Here is a 12,808-nt window from a genome sequence, read left to right on the forward strand (position 1 = left end):
GAAATCAAGACCCTTTCCTCAGATGACTCTGAGGTCAGTGCATGCTCAGGCCATGAACCACCTGACTAGATTTCAGTACAAATGGTCCAGACAGGTCCAACACTGAACCAAGATCACAACAGTTTAGGTCCCAAAACATCAACAACGACTTTGTTTTCCCCGTCTGACTACCAGACTGTGAAAATCTATTTTAATGGCCGCCTGAGAACCAAAGGCATAGCTGCATGCTGTAGAGATGGTAACAGAGACCCGCCACTTACTATTTTTTTCCTCTGTTAACAAAGACTCCACTGTGTGAAAGTTCAGATCCCACTGAGGGTACATATCAGAGCAAAGCAAGTGCCTTTTAGGGAGAACACAGCATGCCGTCTTTGTGAGTTTATCAGCTAAGTGAGTACATAAACAACCACAATGCCTGATAAAGAACAATCTACAACATTATAGCACTGCAATCACAACAGGGTAGAAGCTGTATCGCCTGATATTTTTAGTTATATTTCAGTAAACATGAGAAAATCAAAGCTTTGACATTGTTGCATTGTAGCTGTGTGAAATGGGATCATGTTACATACTGTGATCTTGTATTGACTGTTCTCTGTTTATGCCCTCATGTCTTCCTCAGTATGATGTCTGTTGTTCCTTTATGACTCAAATCCTTTTTTTTTTTTTTTTCATTGCTATTCCAGGTTGAGCTGCATCTGAAACCCATCCAGTCTTTGCTGCGCCACCAGAAGCCACTGGTCTTCGTGCTCAACTCCCCCCAGCCACTGATCTGGAAGATCAAGACAGAGAACCTTGCCCCGGGCATCAAGCATACCTTTCATGTGAGTCCAGCATCATTAAAAGCCTTTAAATCCTACTTCCTAATACTGTGTATTCATTTCCTCACAGGCTCAACCGTAGCCGTTCAGTAGTCTTCCTCTCTGAGAAATATTGAGAGTGGTATAAATTTACAGCGGAAGCCTTTCCACACTCCACGAGAGGTTTCCCAGGATTTTATCGTGATAGCTTGCATGCACAGTCACTGAAGCGAGGCAATAATCTCTGCATACGCATTTTAGTTTTGGGTTGGTGCAAGTTTGATTAGTACTGATATCCTTTGTTGTGTATCACTGATTCAGAGGATGATTATTTGAGTGTAGTTGCTGTCTAAGAGTTTTGTTTTTTTTGGAGTATCATCTCTTTGCTAAAGCCAAACTAGTATTGCATCCACATCATGGTGTGAAAGGTATTTATCCAATAAGATTGAGTGTGCTTTGTCAGCTTTATTCACACTCCATAACCACTGGGTCATATCCCCTCTTCCTCCCCCCTCCTCCAAACAGTCCTGTTGATAGCTTGGCAGCTGTTCAAATCTGACAGGGCGTATCCGTATACCACAGAAACCCTAACAAGGGGGAATGTTTGGAAGCAAACACTAAACCACCAAAGCTCTGCTGAGGAAGGAGTTGATCTCTCACCTTCAGATGTTTGCTGAAATCCTGGATTATATTCAAAATAGTTTGTAAATCATGATCATCTCAATAATTGCATTTGGTGTCCAATCTGAGGTGCAATTTACTCAGAACTGTAACATCAACAAGGTTACTTTAAAGACGTCTACATGTTGCATTTGTGACATGATTGAGTGCGAGCAGAGAAAAGTCATAAAATCAGCAAATGGTTACAAAAAGTAAAACAGGTCACAACTTGCCTGTTAAAATGTACAGACATTTACAGTGTAGATGACAGTGAAAAAGTCTATAAATTAAATATTTTCTTATTTTAATAGTTACAAAGTTTACTTTTATGGGTTAGATACACGCCATTCACTGCAACTAGAAAACACACCAGAGCACCAGCATCTCAGACCAATTAATGTCAGCTTTGTTAACTCAGTAAAGTTGGAAAAAATACAAAATAAAATGTCATTTCATTAAATACTATTTACATTAATAAATAGATGATTAAGATTTTGCTTCTGCATAGCCTACGTCTTGCTTTGAATGTTTTCAGAAACATAATTGAACGTGCTGTTTAGCTGATATATTGTTGAAAAACAGACATGGAAAGTACAGAGAGGGACTCACATGCACTTACATGACTTCATTGTTCAGGACAACATCACTGTGCTATATGTTGTTGTAGCAAGTAGTTGTTTATGGTCATATTAATGTTATAATTCTCATGTATTTAAAGTCATCAACAACATTGAAATAACTCAGCAAAGGGCTTTAATGGGACAAGGGTACATATGGGGGAGGAAGAGATGATGTTTTGGTGAGGGGCGTCCCAGTGTAGTTGGAGCCTGGTCCCCTGGAGAGCCAGCCATATTTAGTAAAGGTACCATGGGGCCTCACTGGGAAACTTAATAAAAAATTTAAAAACAGACTGCTTTAGTGCCCTCGTTCAAAGGCCGTGCATCACATGAGAAAATCGTAGTAAAATGAGACCCAGAAGCCTCGGCCTTGGCTTAACTATACAATATTGCGATGAAAACTTTTTTCGCCTTCATATGCTCAGAGGGCTTTTCTGTATTTTTTTGGCTTCCCAGAAGTAATCTTTTTCAATTGTAAGTTAACACCACAGCATTCTGCAAGAATGCAGTATCAGGTACACAAATTTTTTCCATATGCGGTCCGGTGTTTTCCTGCTTACTTCTCATGAGCAAAACATCCTGCCGTGAAAGCCAATGTGACACGGAGAAAAAAATTCATGTATTACAAAATCCTTGTGTTATGCACAGGCTCATCTATACACATGCACATACACACTTGTGCGCGCACACACACACACACACACACACACACACACACACACACATATTATATAAAGAGCCTTGTGTTCCACTTACATATTCTCAGTGTCCCCGCCCCGTGACATTTAGAACAGCCAGATTATTAATATGTGCATTCTCAGCCATACAAAACTTTTTTAAGCCTTATCTGACATCACTTTCATCAAGCTGACGTATTCATAAATCATCGCCTTTGCATTGACACTTTACACCCAAGATTGTTGCTTTGTTTGAGGACAGGGTTGTTTTCTGCTCATTTCTCCCTGCAAAATCTAATAACCAGTATGTTAAGTGAACTGGAATGCACCAAAAATCTTTTTATAGTTGCACTGTGTGTGAGTGAAGACACGTGGCGTGTGCAAAATACTCCTTTAAAGTATTTTCTCTCTAGTTATGTTCTCATGTCGAGGGAAGCGGATACATGTCATGGAGATGGATGTGCATCTGTTTTCTAAAGCTGCAATAATGTGTGGCTCGTGAGATGGGTGTTTTCTGTAGAGACCAGCAGGTCAGCATCACAGTAAATGTCTCCTCTTGTCAGTGGTGGCAGACGGAAAACAGCTGACAACCATCACTAAAGCATACAGTCTAGGAAGAGCTGTTGCTGAGTGTCTAATGATCTTGGACATTTTGCAGAGCAAGGAGTTTCCCTTCTTCTTAATCCTGCATGAAAAAGGGGCTGCTCTGGATGTACTTTTAAAATGATAAGATACATCTCTGTAATAGACGAGCATGTCTTTTATTAATCCTCATATTAATTAACAGTAGCTGCTACATGTGCTCAGCTATCCATCGGACTTGAGCAAAAACGTTTTCTCTGAGACAAAACTGAAGTTTTCACTTTCTCTAACTGCCTTTCAGCGTGTTACTCGTCTGACACATAATTGAAGTTTTTCAAGTGGGGCGAGAAGAGATAAAAGGATTGTTAAAAGTGAAGGAGGCCCTGCAGTCAGACAAGCTGAGCTAATGGTTTTGACTGACTGTGGGGACCCCCCCTCCCATTTAGGTGTTAAGTATTCTGTGTGTGAGTGACAGCACTGAGCCGCTGGCAGTGCAAGCTGTTGGTATCTTATCCACCAGCCTGACTGAACTGGCTGTAACACAGAGGAGTCCCAGACTCTGCTCCTCTTCTCAGGTTTTCTCCACAGTGACACCTCCTTAACATGCCACACAACACAAACACCACCACCGACTGTTCAATGTTAAGATTCACTCCTTTCTTCAATAATAGATTACAGATGACCGTCCCCTAAGCTTTGCCATCTTAAGTTACTGTCACTGTGCTTGTCAAGCTTCCCATTCTTGTATGTTTACAGTTATGATATTGACGGATTTACCACTCGAAATTCAAAGTACGTTTTCAAACTATAGGTCCTTGGTTTCCATCAGAGACAGCCGTTACTGACACATTTATTAGCTGTAGCTAGCAAGCTATTTAAGCTAGCATTAGCCACAGTTGTTTAAAAAAGTCATCTCAACCTTTTAACGTTTTAAGCATTGACTCTATAAAATATAGATGAAGCTTTAAGGTTTGAGAAATGAGGCCAATGCGGAAGTACCTTAAACCTGCATTCTTTCTAATGGCCTGCAGGGGGCAACTCCACTCGTTTCAAAAAGAGCTCCCATTGTATGTAAGCTTATGGAAAAATGACTCAGCTTTTCATTTAATTTATTAACTCAATAACACTCCTAATAAGTTTATTGTCTCAGTCTCTAGTTTCAAGTCTTCTTCAATATAGCATGATGTTAAGTTGGTAAAATATGGCCCCATTTAGAATTAAAATGGACAATAAAACAGGGTATGCTTTAGGGTGTGGCTTCCTTGTGATTGACATTGCTACCACAGTGACCATCTATCAATACAGAGGAGAAGCAATGCATATTTTACATGGACAAGACAAAAATTGTAGTGGGCAAGTTAGCGCAGACACAACATGTTTGTATTGCAATGTGGAGCTAGTTAGTCAAAGTATTATCAGGGGTAAAACATAACCTTGTACTTACCTTAACTACTTCAAGGTTTTCTCATTTTACATGAGAGAGAAGGCCATCGGGATGAGGACCAACCAACGTGTTTCGCAAATGTAGTTTGGGTTGGCTGCGGTTGCTGCAGTGTAAACTTAGCTAAATCCAATAAGGAGCAGGAGGGAGCTGCTAACGTCTCTAAACTCTGATCACATCCTGGAACGGCTTTGCATGTCAGTTTTACTTGCAACAATCAAAGATTACGTGAGAGCCAATAAACACAATGTTTAATCCATTCCTTACACTTTTACTACACTAATGTTGAACAATGACTTAGGTGAGGGGTTAAGTGAACAGTCAATAAAATCAAACACTCGCATCAGGCCACACAAGGACATATGTTCCCCGACCACAGATGCAGAAATCTGTCACTGTGCCAGTTCTCACACTTTCTGATCCGTGCCTCTCAGGTGGAAGCTGCTGTGCCGAGAGCTTACACTCACAGAGTCAAAAAACTAGTCTCGAGCTTAACACTTAAGAACAGAAACGCTCTGCCAGACCTCCCTCACACTGCCTTTCCATTGGAGAGGCTGTTTCCTGGGACTAATTGGACTCTGAATCCATCCTGCCAGTCCTTGTTTCCTGGTCTCTTCCAGCACTCTGGGCTCCGTGGACACAGATGGGCTGCCTGGAAAAGCTTCAGAGACGCTGAGCACACTGTTGCTGTTGGCCACTGGACGCTGGCCTTCTTTTTAAAATGCCAGAATCCAGACTTTTATTGTAAAACATGCTCTCTGCAGTACTCAATGTCAGTCAGCAGCAGGCAGGAATCATTATGAGTCTTAAATGACATGTAATGTGAACGTTGAAATCGGGCCAAATGTTATTTTACCAAGGGACACCAGCATACCAAGTGAGACACATGTGGGGAGTGTTCTGTGTTGACTTTGTGGCCAAATGTATATATTTCTTTTTGGGGTTTAGGGGAGGAGGGCCGTGTTGCATCTCTGCTTGAAAGGCTTCATCTGGATCACATGTTTTATGACTTGATGGAACAACACTGTAGTTTTGCTGTTGGCTTGTGTTACCTATTGTTTGTTTGCCAAGCCTCGCCTTTCACTCCTGTATTTCTTTCATTAGTTGAAGGCTTGTAGTATGAGTTCTTTTGCTGAGCACTCTCCTCAGTGTAACTGTTAATGGAAACCATGGGTAGCCACTATTGGTTTTTATATGGAGACAGGAATGGGAAAAAAATGCTCCAGAGTGGCGCTGAAACATATGGTATTGTTTTCTCCACAACACAGCCTGCCAGTTCACAGGAACATGCGTACATCCGCGGCGAGCGGCGCGATCGGCTTCACATATCCCATCAAGAGAGCCTAGACCTAATCAGCCACAAAAGCATTTATCACTTCATATCACCAGAGAGTCATTGCATGCTCATATTATCTATCATCCCTCTCCGCACTTGCCATCATCCTCATCTGTTTGCAACACCTCTTAATTTCCAAACAGCCTTTTGCCATCTCCCAGGCTCAGGGTGTTGCTCAGTGCGAGGATTACAGCTCTATGATAATTGATCTCAAACATTTGGCAGGCCTTTTCCTTTTTATTGCACACATGGCTGTAATATGGTGATGCTTATAGGCAGAAAAGGGCCGGAAACATACTGTTAGATGTTTTGGATCACGCCGATGCTGGCAGATGTGCTTTCATCGCAAAAGACAAGTTGTGCTGTCTTACGGTTGAAAAGTGCATTACAGTAGAACTTTAAACATATATAACACAGAACTGACTGATTTTCATATTAGTGAAGACAGCTGTTGAGAACACTATGTGAGTTGTTGTAAGTAACATGCCCGCCTGCAAATACCATTACAAACACAAGTACACGAGTTTCTACCATTATGTACATGAAAGCGGGAGTTTCAGTCCCCATGGTATGTAGCTAACTTCTCCTACATTCTTTGTTTGCACTCAACTGCCAAGTCTGAGGAATTCCTCTAAAGTCGAGGTAATCTCCTGTGTTCATGTATTTCAACTTCAGTACACATTACAAGGCCTTCACAGCTAACCAAATCTAACTTCAGGGCAGTTTTTGGCAGTCACAGATACAGATCGCTTTATAAGAGATGAGCTCTATTTTCATTTATTGTGAGGTTATGCTTTACTTGGCAGTATGCTACCACTTGCAGTTCATAGGAACTGGATAGACACCAGACTTTTGCTGCAAACACTGGACTATCATAACTCAAACGTGAATGATTTTTTTTATTATTATTTAATTTTTCAGTGACAGCGCACAATTAAAAGTAATTGCACCAGAGCAGCTCATTTGCATCTGTTGCCAGGATTTTGTAGAGGTGTGAGCGTGAGCCTGGAGTCTCTTCTGTGCAGAAGGGAACATGATCCACTGAAAACATGGAGGGTGTTTCTACCTCCACAATCTGCGAACAGTGCATTTTTACTCACTTGTGTCAATTATTATCTTTGCCATTGTGCATAGCAACAGTATCCTGCACCCTGAGCTCGTGCCTTCACTGGCCAGTAGCAGCTCTGAGTCTATATTTTATCATGGGTCAAGGAGCTATATATGCATATTAATGTGTTGAGGTCCTGAATTTAAGTAGAGATTATTGCAGAAAACTAATTGGTTCACATAAAGAGATGGGTACAGGTTTGCAAAATGGACAGTGCCCCAGAGATGCAAAAAACAACCTCACATTTGTGAACTGTTTGTGTGTAAATATTTCCAATAACTTGCTTTATTTGTTTGTCTGATTGAGGATTTTGCAATTTTACCAATATGAATATGTTTCCATGTGCGTTGCTCGAATCACAAATATTTATCAACAGGAGAGCAAGTTTAAAATGCAAAATGGAAATTCCCTATAATAATCCTCTTGACGTGACAGGGAAAAAAATATTTGGACTCTCCAGTGTTTGGACTTTTGCTTGTGATGAAAATATCAAGACCTTGCGTGAGGACAGCTGTGATGACTTTGCCCAACAAACTTTGAATCCCTGATTAAAATGCTTTCCAGTCTGATGTTTAGACAAACGCAGAAAATGATTTACCTTTAGATCGTGACCCATCCTGTCACCATTAAATATTCAAATATTTAATAAAGTCACACGGCTGTGTCAACTTAGCAAATTGCATCTCTCTCAAATCAGTGGCTGTAAACGAAGAACTCATCATTCCATTCCTGTTGCTGTGTGATGAAGACGAGGGTTTGTTTAACTGCATGGAAAATAAATGATATGCTACAAGCTTTGTTGGGCAGCTCATCAAGTATATATATAGTATTTACCACTGTTAGTGTCCTATGGACCTCTGGCTAATCAGGTTACAGTCGTGTGGATGATAATGTTTCTAAAATCCTGATCAGAACTGCATCATGATCTTCTTATCAGTCTGCAATGCATACGTGCAATTGTTGCACCTCTTTGAGTGTGTTGCACAACAAAATATAACAAACTCATATAGAGCAAACTCAACATAAATAAAAGGTGCCGCCAAAATTGCCATCGCCTGCATTTGCTGGGCAGGTTTTAATGCAAATGCAATTTCATGCAAAAATGAGCATAGAAAGTGTGCTGCGCCGACTGTTCAGTATGAACACAGCCTCAGCTATGCCTCTCTTCCCACTTTGGTTCAAACACACTCATTTTATGCCAGGAAATTAACAAACAGGCACGAATGCAAAAAGATGGATTTGCACGGCAGGAAAATTGCACAAAAACATCATTTTCTCTCGCCCTGGCTTTGCGCCTGCAGGAAAATAGAGCTCTTTTTTTTTTGGTCTGTCAACTGGGCATGCAACAGGGGAGACAGAGAGTGAGGGAGAGAGAGTTTGTTAAAGCCCAGAGTGGGTCCCTCGCTTCCCTGTTTCAAATTCCTGAGGTTTTCAGTGCTCTGGAAGGCCTGGAGCTAATTTGGCTTTCAGGCTTTCCCCTCTAATTCTTTGCGACTAATTACAGTCGTATTCCCGCAATTAAACTGATAAACTCTGCTGAGCTTGGCAGGGTTGGCGAAGAAACCCCAGCCCCTCCTCTCTGGCTCAGGGAACCACCTCTTCGCCATCTTTTGCTTTCTGTTACTTCTTGTCGTAGTAAACACACTAAAAATAAAAATCAACCTGAATTCTTCGACAGTGTCTGTCTCTTAGGCTCCAGTATTTACTGCCTCTGGTGACAATGCCAGGAACACCGAGAGGAGCGTCCAAAGGTCAGACAGATGTTGTGCATGAGGGGATTGGAATAGTATGTCTGAAAAACCTAAACACCCCGAAGGGATATGATTCTATTATCATTAAAGTATGATTGCAATTTAGGGACAACTTCATAACATCATCGCGAAGAAGGTGGTCTTACGTATTCTTCTTGGATTCAGATGGATTGAATGTTTTAATTGGGTCTGCCAGCACCGTCTCCGCTCATGCATACAGATAGGATACCTAGGGAGGAAGAAAAACAAGCATGGAAATAAAATGAGGTAGGCTGTCTAGACCGTGTGCTCTGACTCTTTTGGTTGTTGGGTACGTTTTTCAGCACATGTGAATGTTTATCTCCTCCGAAATGAAGCATATGGGCCGAGCTCCATTAAGTGCCAAAGGGGTGGTCCCTCCTCAATACGGCCAGGCCAGTTCCCTGTCAAACACCAATCAGCACCTCTTTGCCCTCCATTTATTTAAGACTTCTCCCTCATTTTTGAATTTTTTGGACTGCTGGGATCAGTGTAGCAACCACCAGCTTGTATCACTTTGGTAGTTTCGGGATGTATGATGTGCAAAAAGATATTTTCCAGGTCAAAAATGTACTGACTATATTAAAAAACGTTTTATTTATGCGAGCAGTTTAACACTGGCATGCGCGTTCAACCTCGGTGTATGTTTTTAACTTGTTTTTACCTACCAGCCTTCCTCTCTGACATGTGTCGGTCTGTCCGTGTCCTTTTTCCGTTGTGGCTGTTTTCGAAGCAGACCTACACATTTGCGATGACGCGCTACAACGCAGTCCACTGTTTAAACACTGGAAACCAGATACCCTATTGTGTAGTGGAACATGGGTAAAAATACGCTGAGCATATTTGTAGGAGCTTTGAAATAACGGTTGGGATGGAGTGTGAAGGATGGGCTTCACCAGTGTTTGGAAAAGCAGGTTTCATTTTGGAAAGGCTGAGCTCTTTTTTCAGTCCGCCTGCAGGTTCTTCATTTTATAATCTCACAGTGTCATCCGTCAGCGTATATGTGTGTATCCTATTGTTTTAAACTCTTAAAAGGTTAAACTGTTAAGTGAAATGCTAAATATTTGATAAATAATTGTTTTTTTTGTCCTCTAATGCTCCTGTCTTTTCCTCCCTCCAGATATCCGAAGGCTCAGAGGTCCACTTCCAGCCAGGAAACTTCTCCCTCTTCTGCCAGATCCAGAAGGACAACCTTCCCCACGGCAATGAGCACCTCCTCAACTGGGCCCAGAAGAAGTACAGGGCCGTCACCTCCTTCTCTGAGCTCAGGATGACTCAAGACATCTACATCAAAGTAGGAGAAGGTGTGTACCAGATTCCCTAAATTCCCAACATAGCTCTTGGCCCCAAGGCAGGCCTCCCTGTCCCACCTTTAGCTCCCATAACTTAACTTAGCTTTTGTGTTTGAGCTATTGCTACAGTTTTACATGCACTACTCTGAAAAAAGAATTTCCTTCCCTCCATAGGCATCTCACCCTTTTATACTATTTGACAGGCTACCTGTGGTAATTCGGAGTTGTTGCTCCTCAAGAACTATTGGACTCCGGAAAAATAAAGAAAGTGCACATACTACAGGAAGCATTCGTTTATTTTGGCTAGATGCTTATTTTAGAGGTTAAACAGTGACTTTAATAATCATTTAATCCACTGGCAAAAACTTAATGGTTAACTATTTTGAGAATTAGTCAATCATTAAATACATTTATACACTTCCTGAAATCCAAGTTCTCCAATGTTAGGATTTGCTCCTTTTTCTTCTCTTATGGGTTAAAAAAACTTCTCAGGCAAGCCACGGCAAGACAAGTCAGAGTTTGTGATAGGTCAAGTCAATGTTGCGTCACTTTTTCACCCTCAAGATCTTACCTTCAGTATCTTCATAAAAGACGAGACATTGATATCAGTTTCATGATATTTTGGTCAATTTATCTCACCTGTTCAAGAAGCATGATGCCTTCAGAGTTGCTTAGTTATGACCAGATTCCGGCCTTAAGCTTTATATGCATGCAGGTTTCTTGTTCACCTGTGTGCAATGAAGATGGCGACTGGCAGGGTTGTCTTCTCTATTCTCAGACCCAGAACGGTTTTTATTTTACATGAAATATTTTAACTGAAAACATAAATTGAATGCAGACAATTCATTTGAGTCATCATGTCTCAAGTCAAGTCTTGAGTCTTTAATTTTCAAGTCCACGTTGAGACGCAAGTTAAGTTTCAAATCATCAAAACAGTGACTGGAGTCCAAAACAAGCAATCTCAAGATGGAAATATTTGTATTTCTTATTGTTATGATATCTTAATAAACCAAATGATTAATTGATTTAGTGACAAAATAATCGGCAGATTATAAATAATGAAAATAATTTCTCTGCATATTTTGCTGTATGGTAACTATCTACTTTGCATGGGTAGATGTATTTGTGTCAATGAGTTCAAAAACATTTTATCAAAACTCACCAACTTTTCAAATATTCGAAATCCTGCAATCTTAACATAAACGTGCTGCCAGTAGTTGTCCTTGTTTGAATTTGCTGTGAGTCTTGAGACCATTTAAATGTAGTTTTCCATGTGTGGTCGAGGGTAAGTGTGAGACAGAGATGTTGAAGTCATAGAAACTAAAATTTGAAGCCAGGATAGGTTTTCGACCAAAGATTCTAAAATAAAACTTGGTATTTAAGGCTTTGGAAAGGTTGAATTTAGATTTAAACAGGTTGGCAGATAGTCACTGACAGTATTTTGTCCCTGGATACATGTCTTGAAAATGTCTGTCATTTCGTATCGTTTGCTCAAAAGTTTTACTTCCATATTTTTTACTTATATGATAAGGCTACAATAAAAATGCCTAAAAAAACGTACACAGAGTGGTGAAAGTCATATACGCTGACCAAATGTGAAGTGGAAAAAGCAGAGGCAAGCAGGAGATCGACTGTAGCTGTTACATTTTTTCAATAGGTGAGGTAAGGTGGGAGTATGTACAGTGAAGAAGCACCGGGGATTCTCAGGGGAGACTGTGATTGATCTTCACACATGATTGAGCAGCGGACTTTTCCATCCTCAGCTCTCTACCGGCCACTGCACACAGTGACAGACGGCACGTCCGACTTCACAATGCATCAGCTCTCAGACAGGACGTCTTGTTTTTAATGAGCATCTTTCACTCCACGGACATAAAACAAATCTCACGTCTGGAGAGGAATAATGTCTCCACTACTGCCGGTGATAAGTTCTCTCTCCGTGTTGTTAACTACTGTGGAGGACGGAGTGGTTACTCAGCCTTCAAGCGTTTGGCTTGTGTCATTAGGGGGCTGTGGTCTGGCACGGGCCCAGAGTGCCATGATGTTTACGCGGAGCTGTGGATTTCCACTCCTTCACATCATTAGTGGTGTTTCATGAAGATGGACAGATTCTCTCTTTGCTTCCTAACCAGGCCCGCACCAGTGCCACAGGGGTTCCGGAGAGGAAGGTGCCAACCTTCAGTTTACACTTTGTCCGAGGCTCTGTTTGCCAAATAAGGAAGCAGCTGTCTTGTGTTTTCTCTGGGCGCCGAGAAGGGGGCCTAGCTTTTTTATTTCTGAAGGTGCTTTCTTAGCAGTTAACGAACTTATGAAGAATCGCAGAAGAGGAGGAAAAAACACTCGAAGGTTTGATTAAACGTGTTTATGAATATTATTGTCCTGTTATCGTGGAGAGATTCTGGTAAAGGTTCTTGCTTAGTTTTCCCACAAGAAAATAAATGTCCCTGTTGATAAGAAGACAGCACATGCCAATCGCAGCATGCCCAACCTCATCCAGCACAGGTCTGGACCTAGCTTGTGCTGAGT

General features: G+C 41.2%; 1 protein-coding gene across 2 annotated transcripts in view; it reads left to right on the forward strand.

The window, feature by feature from the left end:
- The window catches only part of tgfbr3 (transforming growth factor, beta receptor III), a 73,598-nt gene that overhangs the window by 35,111 nt on the left and 25,679 nt on the right, over nucleotides 1–12,808 (forward strand). For both annotated transcript variants that reach the window (XM_030433280.1, XM_030433279.1), the window contains 2 exons: nucleotides 687–824; nucleotides 10,111–10,294. In XM_030433280.1, the coding sequence (XP_030289140.1) occupies nucleotides 687–824; nucleotides 10,111–10,294 (322 nt within the window). The remainder of the gene's footprint in view (nucleotides 1–686; nucleotides 825–10,110; nucleotides 10,295–12,808) is intronic.

Source organism: Sparus aurata, chromosome 11 (assembly GCF_900880675.1).
Source record: "Sparus aurata chromosome 11, fSpaAur1.1, whole genome shotgun sequence".
NCBI lineage: Eukaryota > Metazoa > Chordata > Actinopteri > Spariformes > Sparidae > Sparus > Sparus aurata.